General features: G+C 42.1%; 2 protein-coding genes across 5 annotated transcripts in view; both read left to right on the forward strand.

Annotated features, from left to right (window-relative positions):
* Nucleotides 1–23,333, forward strand: part of plch2 (phospholipase C eta 2) — a 157,696-nt gene that overhangs the window by 24,064 nt on the left and 110,299 nt on the right. The gene's annotated exons all lie outside the window — the stretch shown is intronic.
* LOC134294508 (uncharacterized) lies at nucleotides 3,482–8,124 on the forward strand. Of its 2 annotated transcripts, none has more exons than XR_010001385.1 (2): nucleotides 3,482–7,665; nucleotides 7,892–8,124. XR_010001385.1 is itself a non-coding variant. In XM_062965888.1 (2 exons), exon 2 carries the CDS (start codon nucleotides 5,214–5,216, stop codon nucleotides 7,308–7,310), a length of 2,097 nt encoding a protein of 698 aa, XP_062821958.1. In that variant the 5' UTR covers nucleotides 3,482–3,806; nucleotides 4,033–5,213; the 3' UTR covers nucleotides 7,311–8,124. The 2 variants fall into 2 exon arrangements, 1 of the variants encoding a protein (XP_062821958.1); XM_062965888.1 differs by having other exon boundaries at nucleotides 3,482–3,806; nucleotides 4,033–8,124.

A 23,333-nucleotide genomic window follows, 5' to 3' on the forward strand; every position in this document is an offset into this window, starting at 1 on the left:
AGGTGTGTGTGGTTTTCAGTCTAGAGACGCAACCCAAGGAGAGGATAATAATAATAATAATAATAATAATAATAATAATATACTGTATATATATATACTGTTCTATCTAGAGCGGATTACAGGTACATAAATGGCACGCATTCAATGGAAGTGTGTGTGGTGCAGCCAAAGATGTGTGTGTGTGGTTTTCAGTCTAGAGACGCAACCCAAGGAGAGGATAATAATAATAATAATATACTGTATTTGTATTCCATTCTATCTAGAGCGGATTACAGGTACATAAATGGCAAACATTCAATGGAAGTGTGTGTGGTGCGGCAAAAGGTGTGTGTGTGTGGTTTTCAGTCTAGAGATGCAACCCAAGGAGAGGATAATAATAATAATAATAATATACTGTATTTATATTCCGTTCTATCTAGAGCTGGTACATAAATGGCAAGCATTCAGTGGAAGTGTGTGTGGTGCGGCCAAAGGTGTGTGTGTGTGGTTTTCAGTCTAGAGACGCAACCCAAGGAGAGGATAATGATGATAATAATAATATGTCAGGGTGTGGTAGGAAAAATCATGAGTTCCGCACCACCCTGATTTATTGGTGATCCAGGCCTCTCACCAATACATCCTCAGTCAGACCGCTTGCCCATCCGGATAAGCAGCACCAACAAATGACACCACAGGTCCAGGAACTTCCTTCAGACTGAGGAATGTTTTTCTTATCTCTGTGTGTTGAGCTGTGCTTGCCGGAGCGAAGAGGTAATAGAAGGATGCCAGCTCAGAGCAATGGCTTTTGCTGTGCTTTGTAAATAATTAAATATGTATGATAGATATTGAATAAATGTCTTTGAGATGTCTTTGAGTCTGACATTTGAACAGAGGAATTGGTGTGGCAGATGATTGCAACCAATTCATCAGGGTGCTGGTGAAGATGATTGATGGAGTTTGAAGAAACCCACCCAGCACGCACCCTGACACCCACGTATTGGTCTATCCAATACAACTTTCCGAATCGGCACCCCAAATAACCCCAGGCAGGCCTAGTCCAGCATCTGGTAGACCACATAAATTCAAACACAAATGACCTCCTATATATACAATTGAAAATGAATCAGTTCAGTAAATAATATATCTGGCAAATTAATATACTGTTTAAATTCACAGTAATATCGAACACCATCAAATGGATTGTCCCATATACATAGAAATGCAGTCGGCGTTAAATTCACAGTAATAACAAGCAGCCTCAAATGGATAGTCCAATATACATTGAAGTGCAATCGGCGTTGTATATTCTATTGCCGAGAAGAGTAAGTTCGCCACGACCGGTTTCGGCCCTGCATCAGGCCTTCCTCTGGTGGTCTGAAAATAGTTACGTACACTAACATAAGTAACAAAATATATCCATAAAACATCATCCATTGCCTAATACTAACATGGTTCCAAACTTAACACTTGTTCTCTTTAGAGATACATGTCATTTACATTATGAAATGTATATCAAAGACACCAATAGTTACATACACAAAATATAAGTAACTACCTATCCATTGAGTAATAACTATAAACAACATTACAATATACTTACATAGTTCCAAATTTAACACTCGTTCTCCTTAGAGATACCTGTTTTTTACAGTGGAATCTAGGTCAAAGGAACAAGGAGTGGCCATAAGCATTAAAGAGTTACAAACATCCAAAAATTTGTTTTTAAACAAATTGTATATTTCTAAAACAGTATATACTCACGGGATACTCTGCTGTGTGTTAGGTTCTAATTGCGAGTATGAAAAGCATCAAGGGGTTGCCTCAATTTAAAGGGGAAGATGTTAAAGAAACAGAAAGGTTTATATGAAGATATAGAAGAAATACCACCAGATGGTGCTATGAGTACCCTTATTGTATTGGGTGTATTCAATTAGGGATTTATAGTATGCTAAGGTTCTATATATAACAACTGTATGAATTTTGTTCATTTAAGCCCTGTGGATGTTCTGTCCGTAATCTGAAAATCCAATATGTTTCCCTTTGCAAAAGTTTATTATTGAAGTCCATATGTTTGGATTGTGATACTACTTCTAGTATGTGGTATTTGAATGATTCAGGACTATGCTGTAGATCACAGAAATGTTTGTACAGTATGGATTCTCTGACATGATTTCGTATTTTGCTCCTGTGCTCTATAATTCTGCTCTTAACTTCTCGACGAGTCTGCCCCACATATGATAAATTACAATCACAAATTATCATGTAAATAACCCCTTTGGTTGTACAGGTGGCAAAATGGGGAAATTTAAATTCGAATGATAGATGTTGGTGTGTCAAGATTTTGGTCTCTATCAATTGGCTGCATACTGAACAATGATGGCAGCGATAGTTGCCCACCAGATTAGATTTTACAGTCCGGGGCCTATTGGTTATGTTTGAATGTACCAATATATCCCCAATATTCCTTGTTCTTTTATATGCTACCAGAGGGGGTCTATCACATCCAGGGATGTCTCTTATTAAGTTCCAGTACTTTTTAACAGTTTTGATGGCTAGATTGGACAAACTTGTAAGTGTGAGTGGCCATATCAATCTGTCTACTCCTGGTCTAATTTTGTCCTCTAGGAGTTTAGATCTAGGAATACTGGCAACCTTCGAGTAGGCTGATTGTATTATGGACTCTGGGTAACCTCGATTTCTGAACCTGCTTTTCGTCTCTTCCATTTCCTGATTGAAGTCCTGTAGGGTAGAGGAGTTGCGTTTAATCCTGAGCATCTGTGTAAAGGGTAAATTATTTTTTAATGCCCAATGATGGTAACTGTTGTAATGTAACAAGGAGTTTCTATCAGTGGTTTTTCGGTGGTTACTCACTTTCAATCGATCATTTTCCTTTGTAACCACGACATCTAGAAAAATCAAGGATGTAGAACTGATGTTTCCTGTAAATTTAATTTTGAGGTGAATTGTATTGATCCAGGATAATAACGTTACTGCCTCCTGATGTGAATTAACAATGATAAAGATATCATCAATAAATCTACAATATTTGATAATGCCGTCCGCTACAGGGTTCTTTGTGTGATTCAAGATAGTTTCATTCTCCAAATTATCCATGAATAAATTGGCTATCGCTGGCGCGACAGGACTGCCCATGGCTACACCTTGTATTTGGAAATAGTATTTTTCATCAAACTTGAAGTAATTTTTTTCAAGAATAATATCAAGAAGATCCAACAAAAAAAAGGTGGGAGGGTGGTGATTAGGCCTCCTGTTCAAGGTTGATTCACATATATGTCGTGCCTCCTCTAACGGAATATTGGTATACAGTGATATTACATCTACAGACATCAGGACTGCATCTGTTGGGATCACCAAGGATTCAATAATGTTAATAAAATGTTTTGTATCTCTAACATAGGAAGAAGTCTGTTTCACAAAAGGTTGTAAATAGTGGTCCACAAATTTAGCTAGTGGTTCTAAGACTGAGCCCGATCCCATTGAATACACCCAATACAATAAGGGTACTCATAGCACCATCTGGTGGTATTTCTTCTATATCTTCATATAAACCTTTCTGTTTCTTTAACATCTTCCCCTTTAAATTGAGGCAACCCCTTGATGCTTTTCATACTCGCAATTAGAACCTAACACACAGCAGAGTATCCCGTGAGTATATACTGTTTTAGAAATATACAATTTGTTTAAAAACAAATTTTTGGATGTTTGTAACTCTTTAATGCTTATGGCCACTCCTTGTTCCTTTGACCTAGATTCCACTGTAAAAAACAGGTATCTCTAAGGAGAACGAGTGTTAAATTTGGAACTATGTAAGTATATTGTAATGTTGTTTATAGTTATTACTCAATGGATAGGTAGTTACTTATATTTTGTGTATGTAACTATTGGTGTCTTTGATATACATTTCATAATGTAAATGACATGTATCTCTAAAGAGAACAAGTGTTAAGTTTGGAACCATGTTAGTATTAGGCAATGGATGATGTTTTATGGATATATTTTGTTACTTATGTTAGTGTACGTAACTATTTTCAGACCACCAGAGGAAGGCCTGATGCAGGGCCGAAACCGGTCGTGGCGAACTTACTCTTCTCGGCAATAGAATATACAACGCCGATTGCACTTCAATGTATATTGGACTATCCATTTGAGGCTGCTTGTTATTACTGTGAATTTAACGCCGACTGCATTTCTATGTATATGGGACAATCCATTTGATGGTGTTCGATATTACTGTGAATTTAAACAGTATATTAATTTGCCAGATATATTATTTACTGAACTGATTCATTTTCAATTGTATATATAGGAGGTCATTTGTGTTTGAGTTGACTCAGGAACCCATTTAGAGTGTTCTTTCCAAAGCTTTGCTTTGTCATGGCTGAGTGGCAACAAGGATTAAGTTTTGATGATAAATTTAAGGAATCCTTAATCAAAGACAGATCATTGTTTGAATCTGGGGAATCTACTTCTGGTAACCCCAACACGGCAACAGGCATAAGGGAGTATGAAAAACTGAAACGCAGAGAGATTAGATTAGATTTACATGCTTCAACATTGGCAGAATATATCAGAGCTAACAGAATTCCTAGGGGATTACGGATTTTTAAACCCCCAGGAATGTTTCATGATGATGAATCCTTTAATCAAAAATGGGTGGCAATTCTCAATAAGTGCTCGCAGGATTTGATGCTCTTACTTATTGCACGCTCCAATGATGAAATAGCCAATGTAAGAACCCAAACTCAGGTTATATTGGAGAGACTCAACTCTGAGGACCAGTTTAAAACTGATTTGGACACCCTCACATGTAAACTTAAAGAATTTTCCCAACAACTTAGATCTTTCAAACTTAAAAAGTTTGAGCGGGATGAAAATGATTACAACAATAACAGAGTTTACCAGTGGCTATACTCTAAACGCCAATATTCTAAAAAACAAGTAAGGTTTAGTGAATATACTTCTGAAGAAGACACAGAATCCATGTCAGACAGTTCAGGACGTAGCATGGCCTCTACTAGGAGTGATAACATTCGGGTACCCAGACGTACGGGGCGTACTAGGAATAGACCCAATCGTTTTTTTCAAGAGGCTCCAAATGCCAAACGGAAGACCTAGTCGTGAATTTATCTAGAAGAGTTCTAACCCCTCAAGAGAGGGAGGTTGTCAACAAAGGTCTATCATTTGTCCCTAAACCTAAGTATAATCCATTTAGGATGCGAATAGAATTAGCTAGGTTATTTCGCACCATTAGATTAAGACATCATTTTGGAACCAAAATAAACCCTATTACCTCCACTTTCAAACCACGGAGTAATTTTTTTCCTACGACTGACCATATTGGCCTCAGAGTTTTTGAGAAGACAGTATCTGAAGAATTATGTTGTACAATTACAAAGCAAAAAAGATCATACAGTACAAATTTTTCCAGTAAGGAATGGCACATCCTACACAATTTAGCTAATGACAAAGATCTGGTTTGGAAGCCAGCTGATAAAGGTGGAGCCATAGTATTAATGAACCGCACTGATTATATGGATGAGATCCATAGACAATTATCTGTAAGAGAACATTATCTCAATATAGAACGGGACCCTACACACCATATCCAGTCAATTATAAGAACGGTGACATTGGAAGGGCTGGCACTTGGATATATATCAGAGGATGTATATAAATTTCTACATACACCATGGCCCAGAATCCCTGTACTATATACTCTACCCAAAATACATAAAAACATCAGACCGGTACCTGGCCGTCCTATTGTATCCGGATCGGGCTCAGTCTTAGAACCACTAGCTAAATTTGTGGACCACTATTTACAACCTTTTGTGAAACAGACTTCTTCCTATGTTAGAGATACAAAACATTTTATTAACATTATTGAATCCTTGGTGATCCCAACAGATGCAGTCCTGATGTCTGTAGATGTAATATCACTGTATACCAATATTCCGTTAGAGGAGGCACGACATATATGTGAATCAACCTTGAACAGGAGGCCTAATCACCACCCTCCCACCTTTTTTTTGTTGGATCTTCTTGATATTATTCTTGAAAAAAATTACTTCAAGTTTGATGAAAAATACTATTTCCAAATACAAGGTGTAGCCATGGGCAGTCCTGTCGCGCCAGCGATAGCCAATTTATTCATGGATAATTTGGAGAATGAAACTATCTTGAATCACACAAAGAACCCTGTAGCGGACGGCATTATCAAATATTGTAGATTTATTGATGATATCTTTATCATTGTTAATTCACATCAGGAGGCAGTAACGTTATTATCCTGGATCAATACAATTCACCTCAAAATTAAATTTACAGGAAACATCAGTTCTACATCCTTGATTTTTCTAGATGTCGTGGTTACAAAGGAAAATGATCGATTGAAAGTGAGTAACCACCGAAAAACCACTGATAGAAACTCCTTGTTACATTACAACAGTTACCATCATTGGGCATTAAAAAATAATTTACCCTTTACACAGATGCTCAGGATTAAACGCAACTCCTCTACCCTACAGGACTTCAATCAGGAAATGGAAGAGACGAAAAGCAGGTTCAGAAATCGAGGTTACCCAGAGTCCATAATACAATCAGCCTACTCGAAGGTTGCCAGTATTCCTAGATCTAAACTCCTAGAGGACAAAATTAGACCAGGAGTAGACAGATTGATATGGCCACTCACACTTACAAGTTTGTCCAATCTAGCCATCAAAACTGTTAAAAAGTACTGGAACTTAATAAGAGACATCCCTGGATGTGATAGACCCCCTCTGGTAGCATATAAAAGAACAAGGAATATTGGGGATATATTGGTACATTCAAACATAACCAATAGGCCCCGGACTGTAAAATCTAATCTGGTGGGCAACTATCGCTGCCATCATTGTTCAGTATGCAGCCAATTGATAGAGACCAAAATCTTGACACACCAACATCTATCATTCGAATTTAAATTTCCCCATTTTGCCACCTGTACAACCAAAGGGGTTATTTACATGATAATTTGTGATTGTAATTTATCATATGTGGGGCAGACTCGTCGAGAAGTTAAGAGCAGAATTATAGAGCACAGGAGCAAAATACGAAATCATGTCAGAGAATCCATACTGTACAAACATTTCTGTGATCTACAGCATAGTCCTGAATCATTCAAATACCACATACTAGAAGTAGTATCACAATCCAAACATATGGACTTCAATAATAAACTTTTGCAAAGGGAAACATATTGGATTTTCAGATTACGGACAGAACATCCACAGGGCTTAAATGAACAAAATTCATACAGTTGTTATATATAGAACCTTAGCATACTATAAATCCCTATTGAATACACCCAATACAATAAGGGTACTCATAGCACCATCTGGTGGTATTTCTTCTATATCTTCATATAAACCTTTCTGTTTCTTTAACATCTTCCCCTTTAAATTGAGGCAACCCCTTGATGCTTTTCATACTCGCAATTAGAACCTAACACACAGCAGAGTATCCCGTGAGTATATACTGTTTTAGAAATATACAATTTGTTTAAAAACAAATTTTTGGATGTTTGTAACTCTTTAATGCTTATGGCCACTCCTTGTTCCTTTGACCTAGATTCCACTGTAAAAAACAGGTATCTCTAAGGAGAACGAGTGTTAAATTTGGAACTATGTAAGTATATTGTAATGTTGTTTATAGTTATTACTCAATGGATAGGTAGTTACTTATATTTTGTGTATGTAACTATTGGTGTCTTTGATATACATTTCATAATGTAAATGACATGTATCTCTAAAGAGAACAAGTGTTAAGTTTGGAACCATGTTAGTATTAGGCAATGGATGATGTTTTATGGATATATTTTGTTACTTATGTTAGTGTACGTAACTATTTTCAGACCACCAGAGGAAGGCCTGATGCAGGGCCGAAACCGGTCGTGGCGAACTTACTCTTCTCGGCAATAGAATATACAACGCCGATTGCACTTCAATGTATATTGGACTATCCATTTGAGGCTGCTTGTTATTACTGTGAATTTAACGCCGACTGCATTTCTATGTATATGGGACAATCCATTTGATGGTGTTCGATATTACTGTGAATTTAAACAGTATATTAATTTGCCAGATATATTATTTACTGAACTGATTCATTTTCAATTGTATATATAGGAGGTCATTTGTGTTTGAGTTGACTCAGGAACCCATTTAGAGACCACATAAATTGACATGGTAACTCAAATTTGGCCTGCGGGCATTGAGTTTGATGTATGCATTGTACACAAACTCTCCTTGGTTACATTTTGTAAATTCCTTGATCTCTAAATATTAGACATGTCCAAAAAATAGTTTTGAATCGTATATCGAAATTATTTCGGATTGTTCTCACTTTTTGATACGCATTCCGAGACATTGTCTCACAGCACAACCAGCAATGTAATTCGAACCATTGTTGGACCATTCTCTAATTGTCTCTTAATGTTTCGTTAATTCCCCCCCCCCAAATCTTTTAAAATATATATTTAAAAATATTTTAAAAAAATTTTTTTTGTTTCTGCAACCTACCTTGAATGGGAGCTTAGCGCAGCCTAACATGGCTGCCGCTCCCTGGCCAATCAGAAGCTTCCACAATGGACACAAAGGTGGGGGCTAACGTCCTCTGCGTCCACATGGAAGATTGCCATACAAGCCTGGTGTGTAGTGATTGCGCATGCGCGTCCGCCATTTTAGAAACATTTAGAATCATTACAAATTTTCGGAAATATCTGAAATTTTTGGGTGATAAAATCGGAAATACTTTCTATATCGAAGTGCTAGCGCCCCTACTTTAGAAACGAGAATTGAAACATTTTTTTCATCGATCGGACATGCCTACTAAATATATTGGTTTTTTGTGTCTCCCGTAGCATGAGTTGAGTTGTCGTTGCCTTCATTAACACAATTTTGTCAGTTGTTTGAGAACGAGACTGCATTTGACTATGACACGGAGATGTCCTCCGGGACATGTTTCCATGTGGTGGTGTGCCTTTGGCCTTCACGAGAGCGTAAAGGAAACATTTTGTTAATTAAGGAATACCATGTCGTTGCTTGGGATGACTGCGGAACATGGATTGGCTCGCGTCGCCACAATGGCTCCCCCAGGACGGTGTTGGCAGAGATAATATATTAGTGCATTGGGTTCCCCTCCGTTGTATGTGTTCAGCTTCTTTCCTGTTTAAGCTAACGTGTTCATCAGTTCTCTGTTGCGGAAGAACGCCTCTTGTCCGTGTTGTCTTACATGGTTAGCTAGTCACCCATCTATCCATTTTGGATCAAGGAGGACAACGAGAGAAAGAAACTATATTCAGTTGTATTGGGACAACTAGCCATAGCTCATGTGACCCAAACGTTCTAGTATCTTGGAAGTCAAGTGGTCCTCCGTACCCACATGTGCTGTAAAGTTCTTGGATGAAACAGATTACCTGGATCCGTCACAGTCTGGTCATGGACCTGAGACAGCCTTGGTCTCTTTAGTGGATGATCTACGTAGGGAACTCGACCCGGAGAGTGTGTTCCTGTTGGTTCTCTTGGACCTCTCATTGGCCTTTGATACCATACACCAGTGGTTCCCAAACATATTTGCCCTACCGCTCCCTTTCCAGAAAAAATATTACTCAGCGCCTCCTGGAAAGGGGGCGTGGCTTAGAGGGGTGGGCGTGGCTCCTGCTCAAGAGGGCGTGGCTGAGCCTCTCCCCTAGTCCAAGATGCAGGGCTGAGAGGGGGAGGGGGAGGTGGGCGGGGCCACCAATGGGCGGCCAGGACTGGGATGGGCGGAGTTACGAGCTCTGAGGCAGGGCTGAGCTTCTATCTCTGTCCTGGACACAGGGGGCGGGGCTAGAGGAGGGGGCGGGGCCTCTTCCCAAGTGTCTGATGGGGCTGAACCTCTATACCCCGCCCCCATGTTCTAACAAGCGCCTCAGGGGAGGTATAGAGGCTCAGCCCTGTCTCAGGCTCTTGGGAAGAGGCCCCACCCCCACATCTAGCCCCGCCCTTTAGTCCTAAAAGGCCTCTCAGGAGAAATATAGAGGCTCAGCCCTGTCTCAGGCTCTTGGGAAGAGGCCCCGCCCCCACATCTAGCCCCGCCCTTTAGTCCTAAAAGGCCTCTCAGGAGAAATATAGAGGCTCAGCCCTGTCTCGGGCTCTCAGGAAGTGGCCCCTCCGCTCCCCTGGCCCCGCCCCCATGTCCTAATAGGTGCCATCACTGCCCCCCTGGATCGCTGCAGCGCCCACCAGGGGACAGTAACAACCACTGGGATAGACCACATCAGCTCTAGATTATTAAATATGGTTTTCTGTGGGAAAGCAGATGGCGACTACTGGATGGCATATGTTCTGTATCTGAAACTAGAGCTGATGTGGTCGATCCAGTGCAGTCTTCTGAATCAGCACCCCAAATAAGCAAACCGAATCTAAAGTTGGCCAAAAACTGATTCGTATCCCTATTGGTACTAATGTTGCAGAGCGGTCCCTGGTCAAGTAGTCCCTGGTCAGAGTGGTCCCTTGTCAAAAAAAAAAGTTGAGAACCATGGATATATAACATGTCTCTCCACTATCTATCGCCTATTCACAGATTGCGTACTTAATAGAATATTTTTTAAAGGAGGTTAATACAGACACGAACACAAAGGGTTTTTAGAGTTGAAGGAGGCCTCACAGCAGGGATGGCGAACCTTTGGCCCTTCCGATGTGTTGTGCGTTCTCTCCGTTGACAGCGAGTGATGCCCAAAGCATCTGGAGGACGAAAGCTTCTCCTTGCCCCGCTTAGAGGTCACTTCTCACCACACTCCCTCTCCTGACCAGTACACAAGGACCCAACTCTAACAGAGAGCTGTACAGTTTCTGCTCAAATAATTCCAGCGAAGAGAGCCTGTCGTTTCCCGAGGCAGTCTGTTCTATTGTTGGAACAGCTCCTACCGTTGAGAAACGTCTCCTCGTGTTCGGCTGCAATCTGTTTCCTTGCCATTTCCTCCCATTAGTTCCTGTTCCATCTTCCGGAAAAAATGGTGAAGCCCGTCAGATGTTGAAAGGTCTTCCTGCCTCAAGCAGACAAGAGTTCTTTCTTTCTCCCACCCTGGACATTATTCCATTTCGGCCTAGGACAAAACAACAAAACTACACATCCCAGAAACACTAAACTTGGCAGCACAACCCCTCATCCATGCCTCTACGTTCATACAACAAAAAGAAAAGAAAAATAAAGTCCTAATTAGAGGGAGAGGAATAATTGTTTTTATCCAATTGCTGCCTGTTAGAAGGCTAAGCTCCGCCCACTTGGTCTCCTAGCAACCCACTCAACCCAGGGGACAGGCAGAGTTAGGCCTCACTTAGGCCTCTTCCACACTGCCTATAAGAAACAGATTATCTGATTGGACTGGATTATATGGCAGTGTAGACTCAAGGCCCTTCCACACAGCTATATAACCCATTTATAATATTATCTGCTTTGAACTGGATTATCTTGAGTCCAGACTGCCATATAATCCACTTCAGTGTGCATTTTATCCAGCTGTGTAGAAGGGGCCTCATATAATCTAGTCTATATCTATATATATAAAAGGGTAATGGTGTTTCGGCCTAGGACAAAACAACAAAACTACACATCCCAGAAACACTAAACTTGGCAGCACAATCCCTCATCCGTGCCTCTACGTTCATACAACAAAAAGCTCCAGCTAGTCCAGAAAATGGCCAGGCTTTGAGACTGCAAGGCTATTCACTGCTATTCCATAAGGATTCCCATAAGCCACAGCAACGCATGGCCGGGCACAGCTAGTATATATATATATATAAAATGTAATGTTCATTTTACTATGGAGTAAACAACAAAACCACTGGACCAAATCATACCAAATTTGGCCACAAAAGACATAGTCACCCAAAATGTGTCTTTCAATAAAAAACCCTAGAAAAATCGTCCAAATTACACAGGATGAGGAAGAGCCTTTCTCCCCCTAACTGCCAGTTAGAAAGGTAGGCTCTGCTGCCTTTAGCCTTTTGATATGTCATATGGTATGTTTTTGCTGGATAAATTCACACGCACACATGTACATAAGGTACTATGGGGAGTGCATCTATGCTCAATGGGAAAAATCAGCAAGTTGTGCCGTTGTTCCTGCTGAGCAAAACGCCCAGCTGTTTTGGCTCTGCAAGCCACTGCTCTATATCCTGAATAATTCATGCTATTTCAGCTACACAAGGACCTCCTTCCTGTCTTCATAATGGCAAACGTAGGAATGATCCTAGTCCGTGTATACTACACGTGTGAAACTCAAGGCCCGCAGTCCAATGTGCTGCCCGCGAGGTCCGGACGAATGCACTACGTAACACGATTTTTTCCCGAATAGGCTCTGTACATGGGAAATGTGTATACATATATATTGTGGTGTCCGCAGCTCAGAGTTTGAAAAACTCTCCTACTGCATTTATTAGAAGAGCCACGCCATTAAAGCTTGGCAGATCTCTGGACTGGAGACAGGCTGAGAGCTCCAAATACAATTGCGCTGAGCCCCTGAGGATCAAAGTATAACGGCGAAATGGCATCGAGGGGTGGACGAGAGGAGTGATTAGGCCACTGCTGGAAGTAAGCAGCTTTTCCCTCTTTTGGCAAAGGTACCCATCACAACAACAGCCAATTTGTGGGGATTAGGTGCATTGCATTTCCAGCTCATTCTCCGATGGCATGAAATCATCAGATAACCCAAGGCCTTCAGATGTACAAACAGAGAGCCCAGGCGAAGTGATTTCCCGACACAGGAGAGGGAAAGCTCTAGTTTCCGCGATATGTCCGCATTCATATTAAGTCAAGAGGGGAAGGGTATATATATTAGGGTTGTGCATTCGGGGTAAGCCTTGACCCGTTTTGTGTCCCAGCTTTCAGTGGAGTCCCTGATCCGTTTTCTGGTCCGTTTTCTAATGTCCCATTATGGGGAGGGCTTCCCAGGCTCCCCTTCCCATCATTTAGGCATTGAAGCTGTTTTACTCTAGAGGAGAGGCGCTCAGCTGCAGGCAGGTGCGTACTTTAAGGAGACTTCTTACCTGTATCTAGAGGAGAGGTGCTCAGCTGCAGGCAGGTGCGTACTTTAAGGAGACTTCTTACCTGTAACTAGAGGAGAGGTGCTCAGCTGCAGGCAGGTGCGTACTTTAAGGAGACTTCTTACCTGTAACTAGAGGAGAGGTGCTCAGCTGCAGGCAGGTGCACACTTTAAGGAGACTTCTTACCTGTATCTACTCTAGAGGAGGCGCTCGGCTGCAGGCAGGTGTGTACTTTAAGGAGACTTCTTACCTGTATCTGGAGAAGAGGTGCTCAGCTGCAGGCAGGTGCGTACTTTAAGGAGACTTCTTAACTGTATCTACTCTAGAGGAGGCGCTCGGCTGCAGGCAGGCACCGTTGCTGGGCCTGCATGCCACACACATACTCTCCCAAGACAAGGAGGCAAGTTCTGATTTTCTTACTCTAGAGGAGGCGCTCAGCTGCAGGCAGGTGGCACTGTGGGCATTCACGACACACACATACTCTCCCAAGGCAAGGAGGCAAGTTCTGATTTTTAGAGGAGTTGCTCGGCTGCAGGCAGGCACCATCGCTGGGCCTGTATGCCACATACACTCTCTTTCCCAAGGCAAGAAGGCAAGTTATGATTTTCTTACTCTAGAGGAGGAGCTCGACTGCAGGCAGGCACCCTCACTGGGCCTGTATGCCACATACACTGTCTCTCCCAAGGCAAGAAGGCAAGTTATGATTTTCTTACTCTAGAGGAGGAACTCAGCTGCAGGCAGGCACCGTTGCTGGGCCTGTATGCCACACACACACTCTCCCAAGGCAAGGAGGCAAGTTCTGACTTCCTTACTCTAGAGGAGGAGCTCGGCTGCAGGCAGGCACCGTTGCTGGGCCTGTATGCCACACACACACTCTCCCAAGGCAAGGAGGCAAGTTCTGAGTTTCTTACTCTAGAGGAGGAGCTCGGCTGCAGGCAGGCACCGTTGCTGGGCCTGTATGCCACACACACACTCTCCCAAGGCAAGGAGGCAAGTTCTGAGTTTCTTACTCTAGAGGAGGAGCTCGGCTGCAGGCAGGCACCGTTGCTGGGCCTGTATGCCACACACACACTCTCCCAAGGCAAGGAGGCAAGTTCTGAGTTTCTTACTCTAGGGGAGGAGCTCGGCTGCAGGCAGGCACCGTTGCTGGGCCTGTATGCCACACACACACTCTCCCAAGGCAAGGAGGCAAGTTCTGAGTTTCTTACTCTAGAGGAGGAGCTCGGCTGCAGGCAGGCACCGTTGCTGGGCCTGTATGCCACACACACACTCTCCCAAGGCAAGGAGGCAAGTTCTGAGTTTCTTACTCTAGAGGAGGAGCTCGGCTGCAGGCAGGCACCGTTGCTGGGCCTGTATGCCACACACACACTCTCCCAAGGCAAGGAGGCAAGTTCTGAGTTTCTTACTCTAGAGGAGGAGCTCGGCTGCAGGCAGGCACCGTTGCTGGGCCTGTATGCCACACACACACTCTCCCAAGGCAAGGAGGCAAGTTCTGAGTTTCTTACTCTAGAGGAGGAGCTCGGCTGCAGGCAGGCACCGTTGCTGGGCCTGTATGCCACACACACACTCTCCCAAGGCAAGGAGGCAAGTTCTGAGTTTCTTACTCTAGAGGAGGAGCTCGGCTGCAGGCAGGCACCGTTGCTGGGCCTGTATGCCACACACACACTCTCCCAAGGCAAGGAGGCAAGTTCTGAGTTTCTTACTCTAGAGGAGGAGCTCGGCTGCAGGCAGGCACCGTTGCTGGGCCTGTATGCCACACACACACTCTCCCAAGGCAAGGAGGCAAGTTCTGAGTTTCTTACTCTAGAGGAGGAGCTCGGCTGCAGGCAGGCACCGTTGCTGGGCCTGTATGCCACACACACACTCTCCCAAGGCAAGGAGGCAAGTTCTGAGTTTCTTACTCTAGGGGAGGAGCTCGGCTGCAGGCAGGCACCGTTGCTGGGCCTGTATGCCACACACACACTCTCCCAAGGCAAGGAGGCAAGTTCTGATTTTCTTACTCTAGAGGAGGTGCTCGGCTGCAGGCAGGTGTCGTTGCTGGGCCTGTATGCCACACACACACTCTCCCAAGGCAAGGTGGCAAATTCTGATTTCCTTACTCTAGAGGAGGCGCTTATTGTCTCTTGGTATCCAGTTTGTGAGTCGACGTGTCCATCGGTTGTCTTTTTATATTATTATTATTATTATTATTATTATTATTATTATTATTATTATCTGTTTTATCTCCCTAAAGGGGAGTCAAAACAGCTTAGTTAACACCTCAGAGTATTAAAGCTGACCATAACATATTGGAGAGCTCGTCCAAACCCACAAGATGAATTTCGAGTTGGTTGTCAGGTGCTATGTTTAGGCAGGGAAGGCGAAAGGCATAAATATGAGATGTGTGACAGATGGCTTGGCAAGTGAACTTGACCTCGCGCTCTTGAAGTAGACCACAAGCCAAACATGAGTTCACAGTGTGATGTGACAGCCAAGAAAGTCAATGCAATTCGAGATGGAATCGATAGGAATATGGTATTCGAAGGAATCTGGAATACGTTTGGAAGTGGGCAACCAAAATAGTAAAGGATCTCGACACCAGGCTTTCTGAGGAACAGTTAAGGGAGCTGGTCATATTTATTTTGGAGAAAAAAAAAGATTGAGAGTGAAATGATAACTAGCTATATTTGACATCTGAAGAAGTGTTATATAATAGACGGAGCCTCTTTGCTTTCTTCTTCCCCATAGATACATAGAATACAACCCCAAATTATTCAAATTACAAGGGAGGAGTCTCCAACGTAAACTTACGCAGAATGTCTCGACAGCAAGAGTGTGTCTATAAGGGTGACACAACACACATTGGGTCAGATGTTGCTCCCACACGGCATTAGGGGACTTTTTTTTAGCTGCCACATCACACTGTTGACGCATGTCAACTTGTCATTGGTAATTCCTATCTGGGTTTCCGTCTCTCCCAACTACAGCTCAGGATATCACCAACTGAACTTGGGAACTTCTCCAGTTCAAGCCACTGTTCTGATGTTGCATTATAGACCTCCAAGTCCAAAGCAAGCTACTATCTAGAGCAGGGGTCCCCAAACTTTTTAAGCCGAGGGCCGGACCACAATCCCTCAGACTGTTGAGGGGCCGGATCATCATTTAAAAAGAAAAAATACAAACAAATTCTGATGCACATTGCACATGTCTTATTTGTAGTGCAAAAACAACAACAAGAAGAACAATGAAAAAACAATACAATATTTAAAAATAAAAATAATTTTAGCCAACATACATTTATCAGGATTTCAATGGGAAGTGTGCTTCTGCTTCTGGCCAATGAGATAGTCAAGTTAATTAGGATTGTTGTTGTTGTTGTTGTTGTTGTGTGCCTTCAAGTCATTTCAGACTTCAGACTAAGTCTAAAATGTATTTATTTATTATTTATTTATTGACTGCATTAATTTACTACATTTGTATCACACCCTTCTCACCCCAAAGGGGACTCAGAGTGGCTTTCAAATTATATGTACATACAATATATTATATTATTAGCATAGCACACTATTAGCATTATATATTACTTTATTGAACTATACCACTATACTATAATATTATTAGTAATATTATATGCAATAAAGAATATATAATTAATATTATTATATGGTATTATTATTAGTGTTATATTGTATTACATTATAATATTATTATCAATATTATATGTATATACAATATATTATATTATAAAACTGAGGGCGGGGGCCAGGTAAATGACCTTGGAGGGCCGCATCTGGCCCCCGGGCCTTAGTTTGGGGACCCCTGATCTAGAGTAAGAGATACTCGGTTTCAGATACTGTTGTCGGCGGCAAGTTTTCGTGTTGAGCTGATTTTCGTGCAGGATTTTCGTGCTCCTGAAGAAATGAAAGACACGAAAAAAACAGTAGAAACGAATTTTATGCACAACTCTACTAGAAGCCATAAATCCCTATGAGGAGTAGCTTAAAAAGCTGGGTCTGTTTAGCCTGCAGAAGAGAAGGTTGAGAAGAAACATGAGAGTCTGAAATATCTGAAAGGATTGTGTCTTTATTCCATGGCAGAAGGGAGTTGGATTGGATGACCCTATGGTCTCTTCCAACTCTATATTTCTACAAGGGTTGAGCAAAGTAATGCCTCCACCTTTGTTGCTTGGGTTTGGATGGGAATATTTTAATAAATCAAATGCAGGAATAATCCTTAGAATGTGCTCTTTAACTACCACTATTCACTTTCCCACACCATCACCAGACCATTGGATACATTTCTGCCAACAAGTTTTTGGAAGCCGTCACGGAAGAAGTCGACACTCGGTTTCCGCAACCGGCGTCTCGCAGGACCCATCGTGCACATAGCCAATAATGTGACCAACACGTTTTTGTGAAATGCCGATTATGCTAGAAATTTCTCTCTGAGTGTTACGACAATCGTCCTGAATCAATCTGTCAAGCTTTTGCTTGTGATACTCGGTGTTCGCTGTCATAGGATGTCCAACTCTTTGTCAGATGTTCCCACCTCAACATCTTTAAACTTACTTGCCCAACAACACACAGGACTCACATCAACACAATCACCATGAACAGCTTGCATTCTCTGATGAATCTCCTTTGGGGTGACACCTTCTGCTGTCAAGAATTCAGTGACTTCATGTTGCTTAAGTTGCATTGACCTAACGACTGCACAGGGTTCCATACTTCGCACTTTAACAACACAACCGTCCAATGCTAAGGCTTCCCGCTAAGTGGAACTGTAGAGGAGAGTCTACTGAATAAGCCAGTCCCTGCCGCATACCAGTATGGCCATCTGTTGAGGAGTTAGGGCTGTGGTGCAGGCTGGAGAGCAAGCCAGCTGCAACCAGCTGCAATGAATCACTCTGACCAGGAGGTCATAAGTTCGAGGCCTGCTCGGAGCCTATGTTTGCCTTGTCTTTGTTCTATGTTAAAAGGCATTGAATGTTTGCCTATATGTGTAATGTGATCCGCCCTGAGTCCCCTTCGGGGTGAGAAAGAAGGGCGGAATATAAATGCTGTAAATAAATAAATAAACAGGAAATAAGAGAAATTTAACCCCTTGGAAGGGAAATTCACTCCTGGAAGAGTTATCATGGGGGAAAGGTATCTTGGGGACTGCCTGCTTTGGAACCACCGAGTTTCAAAAGCAAAAGGTGGACAGATTGATTCAGGACGATTGTCGTATCACTCAGAGAGAAATTTCAAGCATCATCGGCATTTCACAAGAACGTGTGGGTCACATTATTGGCTATCGGAAGATCTGTGCACGATGGGGACTGTGAGACGTCGGTTGCGGAAACCGAGTGTCGACTTCTTCCATGACGGCTTCCAAAAACTCGTTGGATCCAATGGCCTGGTGATGATGTGGGAAAGTGAATAGTGGTCGTTAAAGAGCACATCCTAAGGATTATTTCTGCGTTTGATTTATTAAAATATTCCCATCCAAACCCAAGTAACGAAGGTGGAGGCAAGTAACGAAGTTTGACATGTGGCAGCTATTGCTAAGAGTAAACAGCCGAAATGGACCTTTTAAGCCATCTACTATAGTGAAAATTACGGCTCTGTAGGAACCTTCTGTGAGAGCTCTTCTCCTCTAGAAGAGGCTTTTACACCCGGTGGGACTCCTCCGTGTCCCTGCCTTACTCGGGCTCCACTTCCTCTCTCTTTCTTCACCCCGTTCTTGTGGGGTGTCTGAGTCACCCGCGCTCCTCCCGAGCTCCTGCTGCCTTGCCATTAGGCTTCCAGAAAGGTTAAGTCCACCTCCCCAAGTTTCGTTTCTCCCACCCACCCACTGCCCAAAGGAAACCAGCTGGGCTCCGACCTGGCAGAAGAGCTTTTGATCTTGATCTCAGCCCCTGGAGCAATGGGACAAAGTTCAGCCCTTGGCAGACACAGGAGCCTTTGTTTATTCATATATTATTTAGGCCCAGAGTTGAGTAGCACACGAAGGGCAGGAGAGGGAGAAGCATGGCATCCATAATTCATCCCCGAGGATGAGTGTGCAGAGGGTTGTGACTAGTGAAACCGGGGAGAATTCACTTTAGTTCGGGTAGGCTTCCAGGTTCACTATACAGGCCGTCCCCGGTTTGCACTAGTTTGTAGTGCAGTTTTCTTGTACTGATTCTTTGTCTGCTGTGTTTTGAGGAGTTTCTGATTTTTGACTTCAATCAAAGCAGGTTCTGCACTTTGCTTTACATATTAATATTATTTACTAACATCCGAGTTACTAACATCCGACTTACAAACAACTCATAGTTAAGGGCATGGACGAGACAACAGGAAATGAGAGAAATCTACTCTTGGAAGGGAAATTCACGCCTGGAAGAGTTATTTGAGCATGAGTAACAGCAAAAATGAGATAAGAACATATGACCTACTGACAGACCCCACATGAACATGGAAAGCGCCTTAAATGTATATTTAAATGTATAATTATGTATATTTTAATGGATATTCTTAATTTTATTGTAATTTTTAATCTTGATGGATTTTTAAATTTGATGACAACTGTTTTTAATGTGTATGTTTATATTGTAAGCCGCCCTGAGTCCCCTGATGGGTGAGAAGGGCGGGGTAGAAGTGATGTAATAATAATAATAATAATAATATTTATTATTATTATTATTATTATTATTATTATTATTATTATTATTATTATTATTTACTATCATCCGAGTTACTAACATCCGAGTTACTAACATCCATAGTTAAGGGCAGGGATGAGGTGGTACTTGAGGCATAAGTTCCAATGAATCATTTGGGCCACATAGTTGTGCCTCTGTTTGTAGTCTGTCTGTGCGATTTTCTTACAGCAGCTGAGGATATGATCCATGGTTTCATCAGCTTCCTTGCAGAGTCTGCATTTTGGGTCAACAGCTGATTTTTCGATCTTGGCCTGAATTGCCTTTGTCCTGATGGCTTGCTCCTGGGCTGCAAGGATCAGGCCTTCTGTCTCCTTCTTCAGGGTCCCATTCGTGAGCCAGAGCCAGGTCTTCTCCTTATCAGCTTTTCCTTCAGTTTTGTCAAGGAACTTTCCATGCAATGTTTTGTTGTGCCAGCTGTCAGCTCTAGTTTGTAGTGCGGTTTTCTTGTACTGATTCTTTGTCTGCTGTGTTTTGAGGAGTTTCTGATTTTTGACTTCAATCAAAGCAGGTTCTTCACTTTGCTTTACATATTAATATTATTTATTTATTTATTTACTAACATCCGAGTTACTAACTTCCGAGTTACTAACATCCGAGTTACTAACATCCGATTTACAAACAACTCATAGTTAAGGGCAGGGACAAGACAACAGGAAATGAGAGAAATCTACCCCTTGGAAGGGAAATTCACTCCTGGAAGAGTTATTTATTATTATTATTATTTACTATCATCCGAGTTACTAACATCCGAGTTACTAAAATCCGACTTAGTAACATCCGACTTACGAACAACTCATAGTTAAGGGCAGGGATGAAATTCAATCCTGGAAGAGTTATTTCTTATTATTTATTTATTTACTTACATCCGAGTTACTAACATCCGAATTACTAACATCCGAGTTACTAACATCCGACTTACAAACAACTCATAGTTAAGGGCAGGGACGAGACAACAGGAAATGAGAGAAATCTACCCCTTAGGAGGGAAATTCACTCCTGGAAGAGTTATTTATTTATTTATTTATTATTATTATTATTATTATTATTATTATTTATTTACTACATTTATATCCCGCTCTTCTCACCCCGAAGGTGACTCAGAGTGGCTTACAAATCAATTTCAAGCATAATCGGCATTTCAGAAGAACGTGTGGGTCACATTATTGGCTAGCGGAAGATCTGTGCACTATGGGTCCTGCGAGACGGTGGTTGTGGAAACCGAGTGTAGACTTTTTCCGTGACGGCTTCGGAAAACTTGTTGGCAGAAATGTATCCAATGGTCTGGTGATGATGTGGGAAAGTGAATAGTGATAGTTAAAGAGCACATTCTGAAGATTATTTCTGCATTCGATTTATTAAAATAATTCCATCCAAACCCAGAAGTTTCAAGCAGCATAGATGAGGTTAATACTTGCTTGAGATTCGTTTCCAGAGTTCATTTTCATGCAAGCGAGTATGTTTGGGGAAACTAGGCAGCCTTCGCTCACACGCAAAACTTCTCTGTGAGTCACTCCTCTGGATGCAAAAGGGCAGAATGAGATGTTGAAATTAAAATTGCCAAGGACCAAAGCGAGAGCGGCGTTCTGCTCAGAGAATCAGGTCAAGCTCTTGTCTATTACGGTGGAAATGCAGGTGTAATTTATTTGATTTCGTAACAAGCAAACGGAAGGATGGCTGACACTTTTCTCGATGTTTAGGTTTAACCTCTAGTTTTCCAGAACGATTGAATGACGCTGTCGCAAAATCATGCCTGTCTCAAAAGGAGGTCGCCAACTTGGAAAGCTCTGAGATAGGCTCTCCCGCCAGATGGATAGATTGGATTTTACAAAAATATAGAACGACTAGCTGTGCCCGGCCACGTGTTGCTGTGACTGATGGGAATAATTCGTTGGCCAGGTGGAATAGCAGTGAATAGCCTCAAAGCCTCAAAGCCTGGCCAGTTCAAATCAGATAATCTGATAGTCTCCCGGCACCATTGTGGACTAGGGGGTTGATAGGAGATGAAGTGGGCGGAGCCTAAAGGGGGCGGGGCCTACCCTTCTGACCAGCAACCAGGGTTGAAAACGGCTCTTCCTCGTCCTCTAATTTGGATTTTATTTTTCTAGGTTTTTTTGTTTGAAAGACATAGATTGGATGACTATGTCTTTTGTGGCCAAGTTTGGTGTCATTTGGTTCAGTGGTTTTGTTGTTTACTCAGTCCTACAAACATACATTACATTTATATATATATATAGATTACAGTTAGGGGGAGAAAGGCTCTTACTCATCCTCTGTAATTTGGACTATTTTTCTAGTTTTTTTGTTTGAAAGACATACATTGGATGTCTGTGTCTTTTGTGGCCAAGTTTGGTGTGATTTGGTTCGGTCGTTTTGTTGTTTACTCAGTCCTACAAACATACAACACACACACACACACACACACACACACATTGAATATTGGGTTACCCATATTGATTAGGCTTGTGCATTCGGGGTAAACCTTGATCCTTTTTGTGTCCTTTTTGTGAATTAATGCCGCTTGACAAGTTGACAGTCCTCGAATTGCCACTGTTCAATGGTGTGGAATCCTGGGATTTGTAGTTTGGTGAGGCTCCAACCCTCTTTGTCAGAGAAAGCTGAGGACTTTGTAAAACCATCATTCCATAGCACTGAGTGACTGCAGTTGGAGTGGTACCAAACTGCATTAATTCCACTGTGTAGATGCATCAGTGCTCACTTGACGAGGATGATAATGATGATGGCCCGTCCCCGGCCATGGCGCATAATGGCACCTGGGTTCTCAGGCATTAAAGCAGATTAATACAGCCCTGAAGCATTGCAGATGAGCTTTTCTGTGCCTTCACAATGCGCCGTCTGCTTAATACCTGGCGGCGTGCCTCCTCCTTTTTTAATTGAAATAGTAATTTTCACTATCAGGCTTATTATGAAAAGGTAACAATGGCATCCTATTTTTGGAAATATGTGGGCACCGGGGCATGCAGTCGAAATGCCTGAATGTTTCTCAGCAGACAAGGAGCAGCCGCGGTGATCTGGATGAAAGGAGACAGCACAATTACAGGTTCATGCCGTTGCGCTTTAAGCCGTGTCCTCCAACGCGCAGAAAGGGAGGGATCGAGTTAAGATACTTTTGGTCTCATTGAAATCCCTCTGGAATGGTCTGGGAACTGGTTTCAGAACTGAGTCGGTCTGTAGCAGGATTGTGCTGTTGAACTGCTGACCTGAAGGTTGGCAGTTCGAATTTGTGAGACGGGGTGAGCTCCCGTCTGTCAACCCTAGTTCCTGCCAACCTAGCAGTTTGAAAACATGCAAATGTGAGTAGATAAATAATAATAATTCAATGTTGTTAGATAATTAGTAAGGACAGACTATACACAGACAGAGGTAAAGGTAATTGTAAAGGCATCAATAATAATAATAATAATAATAATAATAATAATAATAATAATAATAATAATAATAATAATGCCCTGGCAGAATATGTAAAGCAAAGTGAAGAACCTGCTTTGATTGAAGTCAAAAATCAGAAACTCCTCAAAGCACAGCAGACAAAGAATCAGTACAAGAAAACCGCACTACAAACTAGAGCTGACAGCTGGCACAAC

This window comes from Anolis carolinensis, unplaced genomic scaffold (assembly GCF_035594765.1).
Source record: "Anolis carolinensis isolate JA03-04 unplaced genomic scaffold, rAnoCar3.1.pri scaffold_15, whole genome shotgun sequence".
Taxonomy (NCBI): domain Eukaryota; kingdom Metazoa; phylum Chordata; class Lepidosauria; order Squamata; family Dactyloidae; genus Anolis; species Anolis carolinensis.

What these genes read in the sequence shown, in the direction of transcription:
- LOC134294508 (XM_062965888.1), top strand. Translation starts at nt 5,214, where the DNA reads ATGCGAATAGAATTAGCTAGGTTATTTCGCACCATTAGATTAAGACAT.